This window comes from Staurois parvus, unplaced genomic scaffold (assembly GCF_062004578.1).
Source record: "Staurois parvus isolate SC_StPar_1 unplaced genomic scaffold, SC_StPar_1.0 ptg002181l, whole genome shotgun sequence".
NCBI lineage: Eukaryota > Metazoa > Chordata > Amphibia > Anura > Ranidae > Staurois > Staurois parvus.
The window spans coordinates 2059175-2084619 of NW_028319977.1; the positions used below are offsets into that span (position 1 = coordinate 2059175).

Genomic DNA, 25445 nt, shown 5'->3' on the forward strand with positions numbered 1-25445 from the left:
CTTAGTATTTTTAACAGGAGGACCCAATGCAGATTTACAGCCTATATATTCAAAGCTGAACTCCAGGCAAAGCCTAAATAACTATGGAAATTCATATAATAGAGCTGTCTTACTGGCCAAAGCTTTGGTAGAGCACAGCCATCCCAATGACCTGACTTTGCTGCAGTTAAACAATGCAGTGATATTTCATATAGTACTTGTCTACAGCTTGTGATTGGGCAGTGAAGGAACAGCAACAGAATAATGAAGTCATCCCTTAGCAGGGTCCTTGGCAGGCAATGTTCGTGTAGCATACAGGTTGGGTCTCTATTTTGGCTCTTCTCTCTGAGTGTTGTTGTACAGGAATTACAAGGGGTTGATATCTAAACAATTGGGGTATTTAAACTAGTTGCATTTAGTAAATATTTCATTATTTGTAATAGCTATACAAGTATAGTCCTTGGTAATGTTTTGTAAATTACATAGTTACATAGTTATTCTGGCTGAAAAAAGACAAAAGTCCATCCAGTTCAACCATTAAAAAAAAAAAGTTATAATCCTACACCCACAGGTGATCCAGAGGAAGGCAAACAAAAACCTCTGTGATGACCTCAGGGTGAATAGCTCTACACCGAGTTCACTATATGAACCAATGATGTATTTATACATGTTGATCATATTCCCCCCTTATGTATTATACATGGAGATCATATCCCCCCTTATGTATTATACATGGAGATCATATCCCCCCTTATGTATTATACATGGAGATCATATCCCCCCTTATGTATTATACATGGAGATCATATCCCCCCTTATGTATTATACATGGAGATCATATCCACCCTTATGTATTATACATGGAGATCATATCCACCCTTATGTATTATACATGGAGATCATATCCCCCTTATGTATTATACATGGTGATCATATCCCTCCTTATGTATTATACATGGAGATCATATCCCCCCCTTATGTATTATACATGGAGATCATACCCCCCCTTATGTATTATACATGGTGATCATATCCCCCCTTATGTATTATACATGGAGATCATATCCCCCCTTATGTATTATACATGGAGATCATATCCCCCTTATGTATTATACATGGAGATCATATCCCCCCTTATGTATTATACATGGAGATCATATCCCCCTTATGTATTATACATGGTGATCATATCCCCCCCTTATGTATTATACATGGTGATCATATCCCCCCCTTATGTATTATACATGGTGATCATATCCCCCCTTATGTATTATACATGGTGATCATATCCCCCCCTTATGTATTATACATGGAGATCATATCCCCCCTTAATCTACTCTTCTCAAGAGAGGATAAATTCAGTTCCTCTAATCTTTCCTCATAGCTGATCTCCTCCGTGCTCGTATCAGTTTGGTTGCCCTTCTCTGCACTTTCTCCAGTTCCCCAATGTTCTTTTTGTGAATTGGTGCCCAAAACTGAACTGCATATTCCAGATGAGGTCTTACTAATGATTTGTACCGGGGGAAATGATATCTCTCTCTCCGGAGTCTATATCTCTTTTAATACAAGAGAGGATTTTGCTCGCTTTAGAAACCACAGCTTGGCATTGCATGTCATTATTAAGCTTGTGACCTACCAGAACTCCCAGATCCTTCACCATTGATTCCCCCAGTTGTACCCCCCCTAGTATGTATGATGCATGCATATTCTTAGCCCCCAAGTGCAGAACCTTACATTTATCAACATTAAACCTCATTTGCCACATAGTTGCCCAATTAAACAGTGCATTGAGGTCGGCTTGTAAATTGGAGACATCCTGTAAGGACGTTATTCCACTGCACAGCTTGGTGTCATCTGCAAAGGCTGAAATGGGATTTTTAATCCCAGACCCTATATTGTTTATAAATATATTAAAAAGTAAGGGTCCCAACACTGAACCTTGGGGTACACCATTGACAACCCTAGACCATTCAGAGTATAAATCATTTACCACCACTTAAAATGATATGCCTAAAGTTCAGACCTAAGTATTAGCAATAAGTAAATTGATTTGCAAACCAGGCAAATTATCTAACTGCATCTGCATTCAGTCCAGCTGGTGGCGAATTGTGCAGTTTATGACTCGTGATTGACTACACTCCTGAATCACCTGAATCTGATTGATCTACAGACAAATATTTCGAAGAATCAGAAAGGCGCACATTCAGATCCCATTTGTTCATCCCTAGTTGGTAGGGTGCTGTTGTGTGTTGGACGTACCCACCTGTCTTTGCTGAGTTGGCTGGAATTTCATCTCCTCAATATTAATTGTCCACCAATGATTGTGGGTGTTGGATAGCATCAGATTTCACATGTTAAAATACCAGACTGTAATACCGTATTGTGTTGTGAGCAATGTCCCATACTGACCTATACATAGATGTACATCTTATATATGTACTAGGCCCATGTGACCAGCTATGGTTCCTCAGCACTCAGCAGACACAAAGATGTTATAATTAGAGTTTTATCTTTACTCCAAGGGCCACACAGAGGTGGTATATTGGAGATGTCTTGTGAAGGGCCCAGGGATTACATACTGGGCTAATTACAGGCTGCCTTCCCCTCTGAGCCTCAGATAATCGCACTTAATACTAACCCATGGCGAAATCTGCTAAGTAAGCAGCGTTGAGGGAATCCAGGAATCACTACTTTCTGATGACAAGGTTGCCTTTTCTCTTTAATTACATCCTTAGATACATCCCTGAGGAGCCACCTACCTATGGGGCACTGCCAACTGTTCCTGAATTGCATCATCCATCAAATACTTGGCAGAGGGAGTTCTGCTTATGTTTCCTTGCTACAAGCTGGAAGTAAAAATCTGAAAAAATGCTCTAATTTTATTATACTCTTCTTCATCTTTATCAGGCACCCGGAGAAGTCCAAGATTGTGATAGGGCTAATTGAAGCTGAGCTCCACCCAAAAGTGGAAGTTCTGCTTTGGTCTCCCACTCCCCATCAAGGATTAGCACCTTTGGGGAGCTGGGGGTTCCTGAAGTTGACAGGCACCCCCGCCCCTTCCACTTCAGCTAGGTAATCAGAAGCAGAAGTTGTCCATCCCAGTAGTCTTCTGGGACACATGACAGGTTCCAGAAGACTATGGGACCATTCAGAAAGCTCAGAGCTACTCACGCATGCACAGTGGGCTCCTGGTTGTAAAGCCGCAAGCTGTCACAGCCAGGTGCCCACACTGAAGATGCAGGCGCCAGGAGCATAAGATGGCCAGTGAAATAGGCTTCAGGGAGGACAGGTAAGTGGCTGTTTTTGAAAGTCAGCAACTACAGTTTTTGTACCTGCTGACTTTTATTTTTTTCCAGTTTGACTGGACAACTGCTTTAATGGGAAAATTTAAAACATACCCAATTGCCCCTAAAGGATAGCTCCACTTTTGTGTAAATTATCTATTATGTTGCTCCCTCCCATAGCACCCTCAAAGTTGTATACCCATTTGACCACAGTTCTCCAAGATTCATGCTGTCCACACCCCCAGGGAGCCACACAGCTGCCTCTGCATACATGGGGGAGATCCTATTTATTCCTATAAAGAGGATGTCCATTATGTGTCTGAATGGTAGGTGGCCTCTCCATAGGAATTAATAGGATTTTCTCCAAAAGAAGTGAGGCTCAAGTTGGAGAGTGTGCAGTGCCAGCTGTGCAGCTCCTTGTGGGCATGGACAGCATTGATCTCACAGGAGCATGGACAGTTAAGTATAATACTTTGAGAGGTGTTGGCAAAAAGGGGTAACTTGAAACAAATATCCAGCCAAAAATATATTATAACAAGATAAAAATGAGAATCCCATTAAAGAAAGAAAAGTGGCTTTTGTTGCAATATTCACTATCAATCCAGAGATATTCCCCTGCATTACTTTGTTTTCTGCAGCTTGATATCCTCATTCTGATGGTTGATATCATTCAACCCACTTCCTCTGAGCCCAGGTTGACTTGGATTCCCCTCACCCCTCCAGCCTGTGACTGGAAAGTTAGATAGAGGTTAGATACTGATGTTGGATAAGAAGAAATGACTCACAATTTGTATTCCAATTCATCCCAAAGATGTTTAGTAGTGTTGAGGTGAAGTACTGATGTTGGATGAGAAAGCCTGGATTACAATCAGCATTCCAATTCATCCCAAAGGTGAAGACCTGGCCCACAATTGGTGTTCCAATTCATCCAAAAGGTGTTCAGTAGGGTTGAGGTGAAGTACTGATGTTGGACGAGAAGACCTGGATCACAATCAGCATGCCAATTAATCCCAAAGGTGTTCAGTAGGGTTGAGGTCAGGTATTGATGATGGACGAGAAGACCTGGATCACAATCAGCATGCCAATTCATCCCAAAGATGTTTAGTAGGGTTGAGGTCAAATATTGATATTGGATGAGAAAGCCTGGATTACAATCAGCATTCCAATTCATCCCAAAGGTGAAGACCTGGCCCCCAATTGGTGTTCCAATTCATCCAAAAGGTGTTCAGTAGGGTTGAGGTGAAGTACTGATGTTGGACGAGAAGACCTGGATCACAATCAGCATGCCAATTAATCCCAAAGGTGTTCAGTAGGGTTGAGGTCAGGTATTGATGTTGGACGAGAAGACATGGATCACAATCAGCATGCCAATTCATCCCAAAGATGTTTAGTAGGGTAGAGGTCAAGTACTGATGTTGGATGAGAAAGCCTGGATTACAATCAGCATTTAAATTCATCCCAAAGGTGAAGACCTGGCCCACAATTGGTGTTTCAATTCATCCCAAAGGTGTTCAGTAGGGTTGAGGTCAGGTATTTATGTTGGACGAGAAGACCTGCATCACAATCAGCATGTCAAGTCATCCCAAAGGTGTTCAGTAGGGTTGAGGTCAGGTATTGATGTTGGACAAGAAGACCTGGGTCACAATCAGCATGCCAATTCATCCCAAAGATGTTTAGTAGGGTTGAGGTCAAGTACAGATGTTGGATGAGAAAGCCTGGATTACAATCAGCATTCCAATTCATCCCAAAGGTGAAGATCTGGCCCACAATTGGTGTTCCAATTCATCCCAAAGGTGTTCAGTAGGGTTGAGGTCAGGTATTTATGTTGGACGAGAAGACCTGGATCACAATCAGCATGCCAATTCATCCCAAAGGTGTTCAGTAGGGTTGAGGTCGGGTACTGATGTTGGACCGGTCAGCACCCGGTGTATCTAATCACAGCAGGAGTCGGCAGGCGGGAGCGCCCGTGTGCGCACTGTACCCGCAAGAGGCTAGCGACATACAGGTTTGTCACTGTGCCTGTACGGGGCCACCCGGCCGCAGTACATTGCGGACGGGAGGTCCTTAAGTGGTTAAACTTTTTTGGGTCATGGATCCCTTTAATAATCTGATGAAAGCTATTGACCCCCTCCCCAGAAATATTCACATAAACAACTTTGCATGCAATGAATTTATGTACTTTATTTGATTGAAATGGGATTGCCTCCTATACACATGACATATGCAACTGCTGGAATAATGTAAACAGTTTGGTAAAAAAAATGAAATCCAATCATCTTAAGAAAGTTTAAAAAAACAATTTTAATTCTGCTCTCATCTACTACTACTATTACTACTACTGCTACTACTACTACTAGTACTACTTCAACTACTACTATTATCTCTGTGTCTGTCTCTGGAGGTGCGACATTTCTGGTCCTTCTTGCAGTCGGAATCCTTGCCGCAGCGCGTGGAATCATACTGGCGAGAGTCGGATTGTTTGCCATCATTCCCGGTACTATTCCCTATCGGCTCTGTATGGAGAGACAGTACAATCAGACCAGACAATACCAGAAAACAACAGTAAATTTGCTTATGCTAAAGCTCCTAGGTGTCAATTGTTCGAATAGTTCTAGGGATGGGCAACACTGACAGTTTCTATTTCCTTGAAATCTATGAAAATATTGAGAGTATTTTCAGGGCCATTTCTGCATGTTAAAATTGCACATTTTAGGCCTGAAAATTATTTAAAACCCATAAATATTACATGTTATCTGAGAACAGAGACAATGGAGAATAAAATGTTGGTAGTTCCAAATTTTTTATGTCACAATAATAACCCAACAATCAAACATATATTAAAAAAATAAACTAAAGTAAATTTTGTTGCATACAAACACGATCTATATATACGATATAGACATGTAGCTACATGTACTTATACTTTCAAGGGCGGAAGTTTACTTTTGTTTTGGGTATAGTAGATATTTTTGTAGGTGATTGGGTGCGGAATTTTGTTTATTGTATATACGAGATATATATATATATATATATATATCAGTTAGGGACTGATGTGAATGTACAATATATATATAAATTGACAGGAATATTATTGAATAGATGTTTCAACACCGCACTGAGAAATAAAAAGGAGCTTGGACATGCAGGCAAGCACCCCAACATTTTTCCTGGCACCACCAAACAGTAGCTGCCATACAGACTCCAATGACCTTTTTTAATTACATCCCTACCTGCCACTAGGTTGTCATTAGCATTAGCAGATTGCAGGCGGGGGGGGGAGGGTTCCAGGGACTACTCAAATGCCGTCGGACTGCGGATTTATCTTGGCCAAATTTGCTGACTTTTATTTTATAGTTCCAGGCCAGCTCAGTTAGTCCCTGGCGGGATGATATACCCTCTGCCTGCAATGGAAGCTGCTATGCCATCCTGACCCCTCCTGGCTGCCCGTGTCCCTTTCTGTAGCCCACTGCAGTTTAAAAAAAATATTATAAAGTAGAATTCCAGCCTAAACCTGAGCAGTCTTAGAATTACCACCCCCCAACACACAAACACACCTCCTAACACCTGACCAACCCGTGTAAAAAAAAGATATATATACTCACTGTCCTCTTTATTAGGTACACCTGTTCAATTGCTTGGTAACACAAATTACTAATCAGCCAATCACATGGCAGTTACTCAATGCATTTAGGCATCTAGACGTGGTGAAGACAACTTGCTGAAGTTCAAACCGAGAAGAAAGGGGATTTAAGTGACGTGGAACGTTGGTACCAGATGGGCTGGTCTGAGTATTTCAAAAACTGCTTATCTACTGGGATTTCCATGCACAACCACCTCTAGGGTTTACAGAGAATGGTCAGAAAAAGAGAAAATATCCAGTGAGTGGCAGTTGTGTGGATGAAAATATCAGAGGTCAGAGGAGAATAGGCAGACTGGTTCCAGATGATAGAAAGGCAACAGTAACTCAAATAAGCACTCGTTACAACCAAGGTATGCACAATACCATCTCTGAATGCACAACACGTCCAACCTTGAAACAGATGGGCTACAGCAGCAGAAGACCACACCGGGTGCCATCCTGTCAACTAAGAACAGGAAACGGAGGCTACAATTTGCACAGGCTCACCAAAATTGGACAATAGAAGATTGGAAAAACCTTGCCTGGTCTGATGAGTCTGGATTTCAGCTCCGACATTCAGATGGTAGGGTCAGAATTTGGAGTAAGTATGAAAGCACAGATCCATCCTGCCTAGTATCAACGGTTCAGGCTGGTGGTGTAATGGTGTGGGGGAGATTTTCTTGGCACACTTTGGGCCCTTTAGTACCAATTGAGCATCAAACAAATTGTTGTTGACCATGTCCATCCCTTTATGACTCCAGTGTCCCCATCTTCTGATGGCTCCTTCCAGCTGGATCATGTACCATGTCATATGACTCCAGTGTCCACATCTTCTGATGGCTCCTTCCAGCAGGATCATGCACCATGTCATATGACTCCAGTGTCCACATCTTCTGATGGCTCCTTCCAGCAGGATCATGCACCATGTCATATGACTCCAGTGTCCCCATCTTCTGATGGCTCCTTCCAGTAGGATCATGCACCATGTCATATGACTCCAGTGTCCCCATCTTCTGATGGCTCCTTCCAGCAGGATCATGCACCATGTCATATGACTCCAGTGTCCACATCTTCTGATGACTCCTTCCAGCAGGATAATGCACCATGTCATATGACTCCAGTGTCCCCATCTTCTGATATTCCTTCCAGCAGGATAATGCACCATGTCATATGACTCCAATGTCCCCATCTTCTGATGGCTCCTTCCAGCAGGATAATGCACCATGTCACAAAGCCCAAATCATCTCCAACTGGTTTCTTGGATATGACAATGAGTTCCCTGGACTCCAAAGGCCTCCACAGTCACCAGATCTCAATCCAATAGATCACCTTTGGGATGTGGTGGAATGGGACATTTGCATCATGGATGTGCAGCTGACAAATCTGCAGCAACTGTGTGATGCTATCATGTCCATATGGACCAAAATCTCTGAGGAATTTCCATCACCTTGTGGAATCTATGCCATGAAGAATGAAGGCTGCCAGACAAGCTGCTGATCAGGCCTTTGTTTTTACTTCACACTGGAATAAATACCATTGTAGGTCCAGTTGACTGCTGGTCTGTGCACTTTATTGCCAGTCAAGCCCTAATGAAGGGGGTACTTGGATCCCCAAACGCGTTGGCTACTTTGCAGTTTTGAAGGCAAAAGGAGTCCAACATGGTGTATCTAATAAAGTGGCCGGTGAGTGTATACTTACCTTTGTGCAGCCCACTCTGGTCTGGTCATGTGATCCCTAGTATCAGCCAGTGGCGGCTTCAGGGGAGAAGAGGGAGTGCCGACAATGGCTGTTGTTGCTGGTAGGCGGGGGGGGGGGGGGTTTCTATTGCTGCTGGCTGCTAGAGTACCTATTGTTGCTAGCAGGGGTCTGTTATTGCTCAGGGGATCTATTATTGTTGGGGAGGATCTATTGTTGCTGGGGAAATCTGTTGTTGATGGGGAGGATCTATTGTTGCTGGGGGAATCTATTACTGCTGGGAAGGATATGTTATTGCTAGGGGAATCAGTTTTTGCTGGGGAGGAATCTATTGTTGTTGGGGAATCTATTAGTTGCTAAGCACGATCTATTGTTGCTGGGGGAATAAATTGTTGCTGGAGAGGGTGTATTGTTAATGGAGAGGATGTATTGTTGATGGGGAAGATCTATTGTTGCTGGCGGAATCTATTGTTGTTGGGGAGGATCTATTGTTGCTGGGGTGGAATATATTGTTGCTAGGGGGTCTATGGTTGGTGGGAGATCTATTGTTGCTGGAGAGGATCTATTGTTGCTGGGGTAATCTATTGTTGCAGGGGTGGAATCTATTGTTGCTGTGGGGTCTATTGGTGGGGGATCTATTGTTGCTGGGGAGGATCTATTGTTGCTGGGGAGTAATTTATTGTTGTTGGGGGAATCTATTGTTGCTGGGGAGTAATTTATTGTTGTTGGCGGAATCTATTGTTGCTGGGGCAGAAACTATTGTTGTTAGGGGAATCTGTTGCTTCTGGGGAGGATCTATTGTTGCTGAGAAGGATCTATTTTTGTTGGGTGGATCTTTCTATGTTGGATCTATTGTTGCTGGGGGGTCTATTGTTACTGGAAGGGTCCATTGTTCCTGGCTGCAGGGGATCTATTTTTACTGCCGTTCTTGTTTTATTTAACCCCTCCCCAACTGCCCCAGCTGCTGTTGTCTGGGCTATTATGCCCAGGGGGTGGGAAGATCTACCTAATCATGTGACCACTGTGATTTGATGTCATAGTGGTCACATGATCAGACGCCATTCCCCCCTCAACCCTGAATTATTAGTACAGACCAAGAGCTGTCCATGACAGCTCAATCTCTATGCTGGGAGCGTGCAGTCAGTGCATTTTCAGCACAGAAGCCTACATACGTGCAGTGTGTGAGCGATGAAGCCCAACCTGTTTGCTGCTACACAAATGCGTTACGTAGGCATCAAGAAGTTAACACCTTATATACTAATTACTTAGCACCACAAAATGATACTTGGTTCTGTATTTTCTAAAAGGGGCGATACTGAGAGGTTGATGGGGGGTGGAGACAGGGAACAGTGCTTAGAGGTTAGAAGGGGGTGGAGACAAGTGTGACTTGGGAGGGGGCGGAGTTTCTACTATTTTCTAAAAAAAAAAAAAAAAAAAAAAGAAGCCATATACTGTATGTTGGCACTGAAGTTGGAGGGGAGGAGCCTGTACAGGGAGGGGAGGAGTCTATACAGGAAGGTGTTTCAGGTACTGGGGGCAGGAAGGGAATATACAGTATTCTGGGAATGGCAGTACATATATATACTGTATTTCACGTCCTGAAGCACTGAGGGCTGGATGGGGAAGTGTTTCAGGCACTGGGAGCTGGAGGGGAACATGTTCTGGCAATGGATGTAGAGAGATCGTTTTAAGGCTCAGAAGCACTTTGAGGAGGAAGGGAGGTATTTCAGGCACTGGGGGCAGGAGTAAAATGTGTTGAGGCAGTTCATATTGAGTAAAGGAAGGAAAATGAAAAGGCAAACCTTTTCTGCAATTCATAATTAACCAGTGGCACAATGGGCAGCACCGCATGGCACGTAGGTAGCTTGGTATGACGTGGAGTTTCCATATACACTATATTGTCAAAAGTATTGGACCAGCCCTCCAAATCATTGGATTCAGGTGTTCCAATCACCTCCATATAAAATCAAGCACCTAGGCATGCAGACTGCTTCTACAAACATTTGTGAAAGAATGGGTCGCTCTCAGGAGCTCAGTGACTCCAAGCATGGTCCCGTGATAGGTGGTCACCTGTGCAATATGTCCATCCGTGACATGTCCTTGTTACTAAATATTCCACGCTCAACTGTTAGTGGGATTATAACAAAGTGGAAGCAAATGGGAACAACAGCAACTCAGCCACCAAGCGGTAGGCCACGTAACATGACAGAGCGGGGTCAGCGCATGCTGAAGAGCACAGTGCGCAGAAGTCACCAACTGTCTGCAGAGTCAATAGCTAAAGACCTCCAAACCTCATGTGGCCTTCAGATGAGCACAACAACAGTGCATAGAGAGCTTCATGGAATGGGTTTCCATGACCGAGCAGCTGTATCCAAGCCTTACATCACCAAGTGCAATGCAAAGCGTCGGATGCAGTGGTGTAAAGCACGCCACCACTGGACTCTAGAGCAATGGAGACGTGTTCTCTGGAGTGACCAATCATGCTTCTCTGTCTGGCAATCTGATGGAAGTGTCTGGGCTTGGCAGTTACCAGGAGAACGGCACTTGCCTGGTTGCATTGTGCCAAGTGTAAAGTTTGGTGAAGGGGGGATTATGGTGTGGGGTTGTTTTTCAGGGGTTGGGCTTGGCCCCTTAGTTCCAGTGAAGGGAACTCTTAAGGGGTCAGCATACCAAGACAGCATTCCCAACTGTGCGGGAAGAGTTTGGGGATGGCCCCTTCCTGTTCCAACATTACTGCGCATCAGTGCACAAAGCAAGGTCCATAAAGACATGGATAAGTGAGTTTGGTGTGAAGGAACTTGACTGGCCTGCACAGAGTCCTGACCTCAACCCCATAGAACACCTTTGGGATGAATTAGAGCGGAGACTGCGAGCCAGGCCTCCTCCCCTGATATCAGTGCCTGACCTCACAAATGCGCTTCTGGAAGAATGGTCAAACCTTCCCATAGACACCCTCCTAAACCTTGTGGGCAGCCTTCCCAGAAGAGTTGAAGCTGTTATAGCTGCAAAGGGCGGGGCCAACTCAATACTGAACCCTATGGACTAAGACTGGGATGCCAATAAAGCTCATGTGCATGTAAAGGCAGGGGCCCAATACTTTTGGCAATATAGGTTATGTTTGCAAATGTATGGAAGTGGGTCTTCAGTTTCCAGTATGAAATGAGTTTAATAATTCCTCTATGCCGGCTAGTAGAGATGACTTTTTTTGTGTCTAAGGAGCAACAAGAGTGCCTCACTGGGATAATTGATGGTTCAAATAAGCAGCAAAGCTGCAGGTCGGGAATGATGGTGTCACCATCTGGCTATACAGTGCAGGAGGGATGTGATCGGCCATCTTTATAACACAGTAATAGAAGTGAGAGGTGATACCTGGTTTTGGGGTCCAGCAGTTCATACCACAGATATTACAACACTTCTTCCCTCCAGAGCAATCATCGTCACGTTTGCAGGTATGCGTAGCCCTGATACAATTGATTTTAAGGGGCGATGGACATTTTCCAGGCCTGACTGTGGAGAGAGGACGGAGAAAGTCAGCAATGCTGTCCCCAACAAACACAGGACTATAGGCTCAATTCAAAAAGCTTTAGACAAGAATAAGGATCAGACATGTTTTGTTCTGAATCGAAATTCGGACAAAACGTTCGTTATTTCCAAATGTATCGAATTTAAACGAATCTGAAATGGAATTCGAAATGAAATCAAATTTGAAAACGAATTCAACTTCTAAACATATTGTTGACTATTGCTGATTTCCTTCAAAGATAATGTGTACATAGCCGGCCTCCGAAATTCAAATTTAGAAAAGAATAGAATAGAATAAACCAGAATAGAATGGAAAAAAATAAAATGGAAAAAATAGAATAGATTACAATAGATTAGGAGAGAATAGAATAAAATAGAAAGAATATAGCTGTCTTCTGAAATCCGAATTTTGAAAATATTAGACTAGAATAATTCAGAATAGCTAGAACAGAAAATAAAAGATTGTGTGTATCAGTATATAGCTGTCCTCCGAAATTCAAATTTAAAAAAAGAATAGAATAGAAAATAATAGAATGAAAAAAAAATAGAATAGATCACAATTGATTAGGAGAGAATAGAACAGAATAAAATAGAAAGAATAAAGCTGTCTTCCGAATTTCGAAACAATTAGACTAGAATAATTTAGAACAGAAAATAAAAGATTGTGTGTATTAGTATATAGCTGTCCTCCAAAATTCGAATTTCAAAAAAGAATGGAATAGAATAAAACAGAATAAAAAATAGAATGGAAAGAATAGATCACAATTGATTAGGAGAGAATAGAAAAGAATAAAATAGAAAGGATATAGCTGTCTTCTGAAATTCGAATTTCAAAAAGATTAGAATAGAATAAGTCAGAGTAGCATAGCACAGAAAATAAAAGAATAGAAGAGAAAATAAAAGAATGGAACAGGATAGAATATAAAGGAATAGAATAGACTAGAAGAGAATAGAAAACAATAGATTAAAATAGCATAGAATAAAATAGAAAGAATATAGCTGTCTCCTGAACTACAAATTTCAAAATTTGAATTTCAAATAGGATAGAATAAAATAGAAAGAGTATAGCCGTATTTCTAAAATTCTAATTTCAAAAAGAATAGAATGGAAAAGAATTGTGTAACTGGGGATGTAGCTGTGTTCAGAATTAAACAATCACATACAAAATCATGTTAAATAGGAGTCAGTACACACCTGCCATCATTTAAAGTGCATCTGATTAACCCAAAATAAAGTTTAGCTGTTTTAGAAGGTCTTTCCTGACATTTTCTTAGTCACATCCTACAGCAAAAGCAATTGTCCGCAGAGAGCTTCCAAAGCATCAGAGGGATCTCATTGTTAAAAGGTATCAGTCAGGAGAAGGGCACAAAAGACTGTCCAAGGCATTAGATATACCATGGAACACAGTGAAGACAGTCATCATCATGTGGAGAAAATATGGTGCAACTGTGACATTACCAAGAACTGGACATCCCTCCAAAATGGATGAAAAGACGAGAGGAAAACTGGTCAGGGAGGCGGCCAAGAGGCCTACAGCAACATTAAAGGAGCTGCAGGAATATCTGGCAAGTGCTGGCTGTGTGGTCCATGTGACAACAATCTCCCATATTCTTCATACTGTACCTCCTGGATCTCCCTGTAGCCACTTAAAACCCACCACAGCCATATAAACCTCCAAAGCATCATCATTTCACCTAGGGAGGGTGACGACCTCAATGACGACATTAAATATTTTTCCAGAACGTCTCATGCTGAAATATCATACTCATCCAAATGCAACATGGCACCAGCAGTTATTCGGGAATCAGAAATCCGATGCACAAGATAGGTTAGTACTGACAGATTGTCCCAACAAGCCATAGTATGGAAGTTTGAAGACTCCGTCATATCAAGATGGAGTTGCTGACACGGCACTGAAAAGCAAGCAGAAACCTGGGGCAAAGTGAAGGTACTTTACAGTTTTTACAGTTCCACCCAGGTACAGTGTGTGGTCACTTTCCAGGACCACTGTCTGGAGTGTTCCCAGCATTGGGGCTAGGGACTATTGACTGACCTATTGCATACTTCTCCCTGTTGTTGGATGGGGTTGTTAAGGCTAAGGTGTGTAGGCACATTTGAGTGGCCACCAGCTCTGGTAGAAGTTGTATTCCATGAAATCCGATCAGCTGTGACTAGGTTCTTTTACTGAATTGGAGAAGATGGTAGATGCTAAAACCCAAAACTGAAAACCAATGTTGGGCCAAATTACACTTATATTAACCACTTGAGCTCCTGAGGATTTACCCCCCTTAATGACCAGGCCTCTTTTTGCTACTCGGCGCTGCACTAATTCAACTGATAATTGCGCAGTCATGCAATGCTGCACCCAAACAAAATTTACGTCCTTTTTTTCACACAAATAGAGCTTTCTTTCGGTGGTATTTGATCACCTGTGCGCTTTTTATTTTTCACGCTATAAACAAAAAAAGGCCAAAAATTTTGAAGAAAAACAATATTTTTTACTTTCAGCTATAAAAAATATATAGTAAACTCAAAGTTGGTTATAAATTTATGCCAAAATGTATTCTGCTCCATGTTTTTGGTAAAAAAAATCCCAATAAGTGTATATTGATTGCTTTGTGTGGAAGTTATAGCATCTACAAACTATGGTATAAATACTGCAATTTACGCCATTTTTCTGCTATACAGCGCTGCGCTAGTTTAACGGACAATTGCGCGGTCATGCAATACGGTACATAAATGAAATTTACATCCTTTTTTCCCCACAAATTGAGCTTTCTTTCGGTGGTATTTGATCGCCTGTGCGGTTTTTATTTTTTGCGCTATAAAAAAAAAGGCTGACAATTTTGAGGAAAAAAAACCTATATTTTGGACTTTTTGCTATAAAACATGTCCAGTAAAAAAAGAATGCAAAAATCAAATTTAGTCATAAATTTCTGCCAAAATGCATTCTGCGACATGTCTTTGCTAAAAAAAAAACCAATACGTGTAAATTAATTGGTTTACGTGAAAGTTATAGCGTTTACAAATGCCGAGAAAGATACTGGGATTTTTAATTTTTATTTATACTAATAACGGCGCCGATCAGCGACTTTTGGCGGCAATCAGCGACATATGGCGGCAACCAGCGACTTATGGCGGGACTGCGGCGGACATTTTGACACTGGGGGGGGAACTGACTTGGGGTCACTGACATCCCCAGTGACACCAATACATGAGATCAGTGAAAAAAAAACACTGAAACTGTACTAATGTCACTGGGGAGGAAGGGGTTAACATTTTTAGAATTTACTGTGTAAGGGGAGTGTTTTACTAGGGGGCGGGGGTGTGTACTGGACGGGGGGAGGGAGGGGGGAGCTGATCGAGGGAGAGAAACTCTTCTCTCCCTCTTCAGCTTGTTGGCGAACTGTCACAGAGCAGGGCTGTGTGTAAACAATGCAGCCCTGCTCTGTGTCAGTGATCACCGCTCATCGCGGGAAAACGGCCGGTAAAAACCGGCCGTGACCCGGCGGCGGAGACCCGCTGCTGACACTGTTTTGAAGGCAGCCGTTTTAAAACGTGCTTTTGCCTACGAGCGCCGCCCTGCCACTGGCTGGGTGGCAAGTGGTTAACTGCTTAAGAACCATTCCATGTATATACAGTGCTCAGCATAAATGAGTACACCCCTTTTGAAAAGTAAGCTTTTAACCTCCCTGGCGGTATGATTATTTCTGATTTTTTTGTGCTGAAAGCGGTACATTTTTTTGCATGGAAGGCTGTAATTTTTAGGAATAACTCACTGAAATCTGTCTGAACAAGAGTCTAGTAAACATCCCGGGTATGATAAAATTTGAAACACAAAATCATAAATTATAATTTAATAAATAATCATAAAAAATAATAATAAATTTAATTCAATAATATAATCAAACTAAAAACACTGAAATTTGAAATACAGAGGCAAATTCGCACATTGCTGAGCAAAGTCATAAAATCGTTTTCAGTGTCTGATGACGAATTTCCCCACGAATCATTGTCACACAATTCTGCAAGTGGTTCCGATTTACTATCGCTGTTCTCTAGCCGGTCTAAAACCGCTTTTGACGTAAAGGGACGCTTTTTGGATGCTATGGACGTTTCTCAGTTTCCAGGCAGAAAGAACAGTAAAAATGCAGGCAGGGCGCCGGACAAAGCAGTAGGGACAAAATGTATGTGAAATGCATTGAAACAGCAATGTTTTACTATGTAATAATCATTTAAAAAAAAGACATTTTTTAAAAATTTCAAATTTGCCGCTGGTTCCGGCGCCCGTACGTCCCGACGTCACAGGGACCGGAGCACGGAAGCCGGATGCCGGCATCGGCTGGAGGAGATGGCCGGGGACGCTGCAGGGGACACATCGTGGGAGCGAAGGACAAGGTAAGTGCTGCAGGGACTCCCTGAGCAACGTCGCATGGTAAGCCCGAGTGTAGCTCGCAGTTACCGCTTGTGGTACTCAAATTTTACCCCGAGCTAAACTCGGGAATACCACTAAGGAGGTTAATCAATATCTCAATGAACACAAGAACAATTTCCAAAATTTTAACATTTGTTTAGCTCATTACATGAAAGTAACTTGGATCACAAAATCTTCAGTTTTACTCAAATTAGTTGATGCAAAAATGAATCCACCCAACAACAAAAGCTCCTCCATCTAGTATTTTGTATGACCTCCATGATTTGTAAGGACAGCACCACGTCTTCTAGGCATGGAATGGACAAGTTGGCGACATATTGCAACATCAATGTTTTGTCAAGAACGACCCCTTTTAGAGCCTGGATGCTGAATGGAGAGCGATGCTCAACTTGTCTCTTCAGATTTCCCCATAGGTGTTCGATTGGGTTCAGATCCGGAGACATACTTGGCCACTGAATCACTTTCACCCTGTTCTTTTTCAGGAATGCAACAGTGGCCTTCAGATGTGTGTTTTGGATCATTGTCATGCTGGAAAAGTGCATGACGACCAAGGGCACGGAGTGATGGTAGCATCTTCTCTTTCAATATAGAGCAGTACATCTGTGAATTCATGATACCATCAATGAAATGCAGCTCCCCGACACCAGCAGCACTCATACAACCCCACAGAAGGACACCGCCACCACCATGTTTCACTGTAGGCACCATGCATTTTTCTTTGTACTCCTCACCTTTGCAACGCCATACAGTTTTGAAACCATCAGTTCCAAAAACATTTATCTTGGTCTCTCCAGAGTACAGAGCCCCAGTAGTCTTCTTCTTTTTCAGCATGGGCCCTGGAAAATTCTAGGTGGGCTTTTTTGTGCATGGGCTTTAGGAGAGGCTTCCTTTGTGGACGACACCCATGCATGCCATTCCTCTGCAGTGTACGCCATATTGTGTCACGGGAAACAATCACCCCAGTTTGACTTTTACTTCTTTAGCTAACTGCAGTGAACTTGCATGGCGATTTTCTTCAACTCTTCTCATCAGAAGACGCTCCTGTTGAGGTGTTAATGTCCGTGGATGGCTTGCACGTCTCTGTGAGATTGTTGCAGTTCCATCTTTCTTAAATTTTTGTATCACTTTTGCTACAGTATTATGACTGATAAGTAAAGCTTTGCTGATCTTGTAGTCTTCACCTTTCTTGTGTAAAAAAATTATTTTCTTTCTCAGGCCTTGGGACATTTCTCTTCCATGTGGTGCCATTGTTGACAGCACGAAATGGGCGGGGCTTTCTTTGTTAAGTAACGCCCTTTTATAATCCACCTGTTTAATGAATCTAAATGAGTCTAAACTCACCTGTCATTGAATTCTTGTTAATTAGGATTTTGTTGTATAAAATGTAGTTCTGCTTCTAAGACTTTCATTGGGGTGTATTCATTTTTGCAACATGGTCTTGAATGAATTGTTAGGAAAAATACTTTTTTGTGTGTGCAAATTACCAAATCTTGTTCGCAGTCAATGGCCAGCATTTGTGGGAGGATTTTGTAGTATAGTGTCCCATAGAAAAAGTTCATTCTGAAAGGAAAGTAAAGGTTTTCTGACAAATCTGTTGGGGAGTACTAATTTATGCTGAACACTGTATACTGTGGCTGGGTGGCCCCGCTTCACTGGATCACATACATGTACAGTTGTGTTCAAAATAATAGCAGTCAGACATCACTAACCGGATCAATCACTGTTTTTGGTAGAAATGATATTTCTACATGGCAAATAATTTCCTAGCAGGTGTAGTAGAGTAATAGAAATCCAACAGACCCAACAGTCATGACATGCATGCTGCTGATTCTGTGTAATTGAATCACTCATTGAAAGGGACATGTTCAAAATAATAGCAGTGTGGAGTTCTATTAGTGAGGTCATTCATTCTTTGAAAAACAGGTGGCAATTATTGCCCTTATTTAAGGAAGGAAGGCAGCAAATGTTGGACATGCTGGTTACAGTGCATTTCCCTCTGAAATTCTGAGGAAAATGGGTCGTTCCAGACATTGTTCAGAAGAACAGCGTACCTTGATTAAAAAGTTGATTGGAGAGGGGAACACATATAAAGAAGTGCAGAAAATGATCGGCTGCTCAGCTAAAATGATGGCAAATGCTTTAAAATGGCAACCAAAACCTGAAAGACGTGGAAGAAAGCGAAAAACTACCATTGGAATGGATAGAAGAATAGCCAAAATGGCAAGGACTCAGCCAACAATCAGCTCCAGGAAGATGAAAGAAGGTGTAAAGTTCCCTGTGAGTACTGTTACAATTAGAAGACGCCTATGTGAAGCCAAGCTATCTGCAAGAAGCCCCCGCAAAGTCCCACTGTTGGAAAAAAGACATGTGCTGAAGAGGTTACAATTTGCCAAAGAGCACATTGACTGGCCTAAAGAGAAATGGCGCAACATTTTGTGGACTGATGAAAGTAAGATTGTTCTTTTTGGGTCTAGTGGCCGGAGACAGTTTGTCAGATGACCCCCAAACACTGAATTCAAGCCACAGTACACTGTGAAGACAGTGAAGCATGGTGGTGCAAGCATCATGATATGGGGATGTTTCTCATACTACGGTGTTGGGCCTATTTATCGCATACCAGGGATCATGGATCAGTTTGAATACATCAGAATACTTGAAGAGGTCATGCTGCCTTATGCTGAAGAGGAAATGCCCTTGAAATGGGTGTTCCAACAAGACAACGACCCCAAACACACCAGTAAACGTGCAACATCTTGGTTCCAGACCAACAAGATTGACGTTATGGAGTGGCCAGCCCAATCCCCGGATCTTAATCCAATAGAAAACTTGTGGGGTGACATCAAAAATGCCGTTTCTGAGGCAAAACCAAGAAATAGAGAAGAACTGTGGAATGTCGTCCAATCATCCTGGGCTGGAATACCTGATCACAGGGGCCAGAAGTTGGGTGACTCCATGCAACACAGATGTACAGCAGTTCTCAGAAACAGTGCGACTACAACCAAATATTCATGAAGTCATTCAAAGGAAAGCAAAATCTTCAAACATTTTTCAGTTTATATAGTGAATGTTTGAGTTTGTAAAGAAGAATACAAACACTGCTATTTTTTTGAACCGTCTAATATTCACTTTTCTTCAATTTTTTTAGAGGAACAACACAAATTTGATCTATTTTTCTTCATGTTTAGATTTGGAATAGAATGTGTCGTGTTCCCAATGCATTTGTGTGGATGGAAATAAAAGATATTAGAAGGATTTTCAGCTTTATTCACTTTTTTCCACACACTGCTATTATTTTGAACACAACTGTACATGTCTTTCCTCAACCATCTCCGTTTACATGGGCATGCAGAATGTGATAACACACATGCATAGCCAACTTGCACACGTGTACTACAGCTGATTTAGACAGGAACCTGCTAGCATGAGTGTGGGAGAAAACCAGAGCATGAAGAGGAAACCCATGCAAGCACAGGGAGAACATGCAAACTCTATGCAGACAGTGTCCTGGCCAACATTCAAGCCAAGAACCCTGGTGCTGCAAGGCATAAGGGCTAACTACTAAGCCACTCTGATTCCATACCCCACAGTAATTTATTTTCTACCACTAGATGTCCTCAGTCTGATGGTCAGTAGGATTCAGTCCACTTTCTCTGAGCCCAAGTGATCCTGGAGCTGCTATAATTTGTATCTCTTCTATCTGCCTAGAGTCCATCTTTAATTGCCATAACAGACTATTTTTGCCGTCCACAAAAGGTGGAGATAACAGTCCCTTGTCTGAAAGTACTGTTCATCCTGAAAATAACACGCTTCTTCTAGATTAGTGAACTGAGTCCAAACTTCCATCTTTGGACTCCCCCCACCCCTTCCTAATACCTGTAAAGGGCCCCCATCACATCAGAGGCCCCCCATCACATCAGAGGCCCCCCATCACATCAGAGAACTTCTATAACATGAGAAGTCCCCTCTCACATCAGAGGTCCCCCTTCATATCAGAGATCTTCTATCACATGAGAAGTCCCCTCTCACATCAGAGGTCCCCCTTCATATCAGAGATCTTCTATAACATGAGAAGTCCCCTCTCACATCAGAGGTCCCCCTCCATATCAGAGATCTTCTATCACATGAGAAGTCCCCTCTCACATCAGAGGTCCCCCTTCATATCAGAGATATTCTATCACATGAGAAGTCCCCTCTCACATCAGAGGTCCCCCTTCATATCAGAGATCTTCTATAACATGAGAAGTCCCCTCTCACATCAGAGGTCCCCCTTCATATCAGAGATATTCTATCACATGAGAAGTCCCCTCTCACATCAGAGGTCCCCCTTCATATCAGAGATCTTCTATAACATGAGAAGTCCCCTCTCACATCAGAGGTCCCCCATCATATCAGAGATCTTCTATAACATAAGAAGTCCCCTCTCACATCAGAGGTCCCCCTTCATATCAGAGATCTTCTATAACATGAGAAGTCCCCTCTCACATCAGAGGTCCCCATCATATCAGAGATCTTCTATAACATGAGAAGTCCCCTCTCACATGAGAGGTCCTCCATCATATCAGAGATTCCCCTTCACATCAGAGGTCCCATATCGCATCAGGGTACAACCTTTACATCAGAGTTCCCCCATTACATCCGAGGTCCCTCTTCAAATCCAGGTCCCCCACCTTATCAGAGATCCCCCTTCACATCAGAGGTCCCCTATCACATCAGAGATCTTCTATAACATGAGAAGTCCCCTCTCACATGAGTGGTCCTCCATCATATCAGAGTTTCCCCTTCACATCAGAGGTCCCCTATCACATCAGGGTACAACCTTTACATCAGAGTTCCCCCATTACATGAGAGGTTCCCCATCATATCAGAGATCCCCCTTCACATCAGAGGCCCCCCATCACATTAGAGATTTTCTATCAAATGAGAAGTCCCCCATCATATCAGAGGTCCCCTATCACATCAGTGTACAACCTTTACATGAATCGGTCCCCCATCATGTCAGGGGCACATATTCTAGATCAGTAAACTTAGAGTAAATTTTAATATTTGGACAACCTTATTACCTTTATAGGGCTTCACACATGACTGTCCATCTCCAGAGGCGCAGCATTTCTCTCCCATCTTGCAGTCTGAATCCCGGCTGCAGTTTACAGAATGACATTGGAGGGAGTCGGATTGACCGCCAACATTCCTAGGACAAGTCCCCTCCGGCTCTGCAGGAGGAATTAAACAGTGAAAACCATCAGTAAATGACTTGTAGAGAGAAGGTAAGCAGCGAAAATCCCCCTCCGCTGTGCTATCTCTTTATATAAACCGTAGCGCTCTGGGAATCCTTGATCACACATTTAATATTTATTTGTAAAGTAAGTATCATTTATAGCTAGATACAACAAAAAAAGATATAAAATGATCATGTAAAAACATTTTTTTAATGTCCACTGTAAATACTTTATTAAAATTGGCCTTTAAAAAAAAGTGGTACCTGGTGCCGGGTCCCTGCAGGTCCTCCCACATATATTGCAGCACTTCTGTGTCCCGGGGCAGTCACTGTCACTGGTACAGTTATAGATGGGATCTGGATGGCACTTGGCTTTTATGTCCGGGCATCGTCCGGCTCTGACTGGAGAGAGGACAGAGTGGGTGGTCAGTGAAGGATCTCTATGTTAGGGGTATTAGAGGGTGCACAGGGCTTTACCTCTGTCCGGGGTCACACACGCCAGGCTGCAGTTGGAGCAGCAGCATTTCTTGGAGTCGCTACACTGGCTGTCATTGTGACACTGGGCTGGAACGGGTCTGGCATAGAGACAGATGGCAGGATTGAAGGCCGGACATACAGGAATCAGATCTGGAGGTGGAGGTGGTGATGTAAGATATCAGATTCCAGAAATAGTTACAAACTTAGATCAGCGATTCTCAGCCTTTTATCATTTGCAGAACCCTTTAAAAGTGTGAAAAATCTGGAGTCACCCCAGTCTAAAATGTAGAAACCTGAGCCTGGGATGTGGCATACAACCAACGTGATGAAATGAACTTCATATCAGAGGTCCCCCATCACATCAGGGACTCCCCTTCACATTATAGGTCCCCCATCACATCAGGGACTCCCCTTCAAATTATAGGTTCCCCATCACATCAGGGACTCCCCTTCACATTATAGGTTCCCCATCAAATCAGGGACTCCCCTTCACATTATAGGTTCCCCATCACATCAGGGACTCCCCTTCACATTATAGGTTCCCCATCACATCAGGGACTCCCCTTCACATTATAGGTTCCCCATCACATCAGGGACTCCCCTTCACATTATAGGTTCCCCATCACATCAGGGACTCCCCTTCACATTATAGGTTCCCCATCACATCAGGGACTCCCCTTCACATTATAGATCCCCCATCACATCAGGGACTCCCCTTCACATTATAGGTCCACCATCACATCAGGGACTTCCCTTCACATTATAGGTTCCCCATCACATCACAGCCCAACCTTCACATCAGAGCACAACCCTCACATCAGAGGTCTCACTTCATATCAGAAGTCCCCCATCACATCAGGGACTCCCCTCCACATTATAGGTCCCCATCACATCAGGGACTCCCCTTCATAATATAGGTTCCCCATCACATCAGGGACTCCCCTTCACAATAAAGGTCCTCCATCACATCAGAGGTCCCCCATCACATCAGAGCACAACCTTTACATCAGCGTCCCCCCTTCATATGAGAGGTCCCCCATCACATCAGAGATCCTCTATAACATGAGAAGTTCCCTCTCACATGTGAGGTCCCCCATCATATCAAAAATTTCCCTTCTCATCAGAGGTCCCCTATCACATCAGGGTACAACCTTCACATCAGAGTTCCCCCATTGCATCAGTGGTCCCTCTTCACATCAGAGGTCCCCCATCATATCAGAGATCCCCCTTCAAATCAAAGGTCCCCTATCACATAAGCATACCACCTTTACATCAGGGTTCCCCCATTACATCAGGGGTCAGCCATCACATCAGAGGTCCCCCATCATATCAGAGTTCCCCCATTACATCAGTGGTCCCTCTTCACATCAGAAGTCTACTATCATATCAGAGATCCCCCTTCACATCAGAGGTCCCCTTTCACATCAGCATACAACCTTTACATCAGAGTTCCCCCATTACATCAGGGGTCCCCCTTCACATCAGAGGTCCCTCGTCAAGTCAGAGGCACATATTCTAGATCAGTAAACTGAGTGTAAATTTTCATATTTGGACCCCCTTTCCTTTATTACCTGTAAAGGGCTTCACACATGACTGTCCATCTCCAGAGGCGCAGCATTTCTCTCCCATCTTGCAGTCTGAATCCCGGCTGCAGTTTACAGAACGACATTGGAGGGAGCCGGATTGACCGCCAACATTCCTGGGACAAGTCCCCATTGGCTCTGCAGGAGGAATTAAACAGTGAAAACCATCAGTAAATGACTTGTAGAGAGAAGGTAAGCAGCGAAAATCCCCCTCCGCTGTGCTATCTCTTTATATAAACCGTAGCGCTCTGGGAATCCTTGATCACACATTTAATATTTATTTGTAAAGTAAGTATCATTTATAGCTAGATACAACAAAAAAAGATATAAAATGTTCATGTAAAAACATTTTTTTAATGTCCCCTGTAAATACTTTATTAAAATTGGCCTTTAAAAAAAAGTGGTACCTGGTGCCGGGTCCCAGCAGGTCCTCCCACATATATTGCAGCACTTCTGTGTCCCGGGGCAGTCACTGTCACTGGTACAGTTATAGATGGGATCTGGATGGCACTTGGCTTTTATGTCCGGGCATCGTCCGGCTCTGACTGGAGAGAGGACAGAGTGGGTGGTCAGTGAAGGATCTCTATGTTAGGGGTATTAGAGGGTGCACAGGGCTTTACCTCTGTCCGGGGTCACACACGCCAGGCCGCAGTTGGAGCAGCAGCATTTCTTGGAGTGGTTACACTGGCTGTCATTGTGACACTGGGCTGGAACGGGTCTGGCATAGAGACAGATGGCAGGATTGAAGGCCGGACATACAGGAATCAGATCTGGAGGTGGAGGTGGTGATGTAAGATATCACATTCCAGAAATAGTTACAAACTTAGATCAGCGATTCTCAGCCTTTTATCATTTGCAGAACCCTTTAAAAGTGTGAAACATCTGGAGTCACCCCAGTCTAAAATGTAGAAACCTGAGCCTGGGATGTGGCATACAACCAACGTGATGAAATGAACTTTATATCAGAGGTCCCCCATCACATCAGGGACTCCCCTTCACATTATAGGTCCCCCATCACATCAGGGACTCCCCTTCACATTATAGGTCCCCCATCACATCAGGGACTCCCCTTCACATTATAGGTCCATCATCACATCAGGGACTCCCCTTCACATTATAGGTCCCCCATTACATCAGGGACTCCCCTTCACATTATAGGTCCCCCATCACATCAGAGCCCAACCTTCACATTATAGGTCCCCCATCACATCAGGGACTCCCCTTCACATTATAGGTCCCCCATCACATCAGGGACTCCCCTTTACATTATAGGTCCCCCATCACATCAGGGACTCCCCTTCACATTATAGGTTCCCCATCACATCAGGGACTCCCCTTCAAATTATAGATTCCCTATCACATCAGGGACTCCCCTTCACATTATAGGTCCCCATCACATCAGGGACTCCCCTTCACATTATAGGTCCCTCATCACATCAGGGACTCCCCTTCACATTATAGGTTCCCTGTCAAGGTCCTACCTTTTCCCAGAGGTTATGTTACTCCATATGCTAGCATCCATCTTGGATTTCTGCTGAGCATGATGGGAATCTTTTATGCCTTCAGGTCTCTGAGGTCCATCCCCCAGAGGGGTGTGGCTGAGTACATATAAGCCTGGGATCTGCACATGCTCTTT

The 25445-nt window shown here is 43.2% G+C and overlaps 1 protein-coding gene across 1 annotated transcript in view; it reads right to left on the reverse strand.

The window, feature by feature from the left end:
• Window positions 1-5424: 5424 nt before the first annotated feature.
• The window catches only part of LOC149432250 (uncharacterized), a 41109-nt gene continuing 21088 nt past the window's right edge, over window positions 5425-25445 (reverse strand). The window contains exons 13-20 of the mRNA XM_089665352.1: window positions 24430-24579; window positions 24217-24354; window positions 23798-23947; window positions 22227-22376; window positions 22014-22151; window positions 21595-21744; window positions 11947-12084; window positions 5425-5776 (exon numbers count right to left, since the gene is read on the reverse strand). Coding sequence (XP_089521478.1) covers window positions 5628-5776; window positions 11947-12084; window positions 21595-21744; window positions 22014-22151; window positions 22227-22376; window positions 23798-23947; window positions 24217-24354; window positions 24430-24579 — 1163 coding nt within the window. The 3' untranslated portion in view covers window positions 5425-5627. The remainder of the gene's footprint in view (window positions 5777-11946; window positions 12085-21594; window positions 21745-22013; window positions 22152-22226; window positions 22377-23797; window positions 23948-24216; window positions 24355-24429; window positions 24580-25445) is intronic.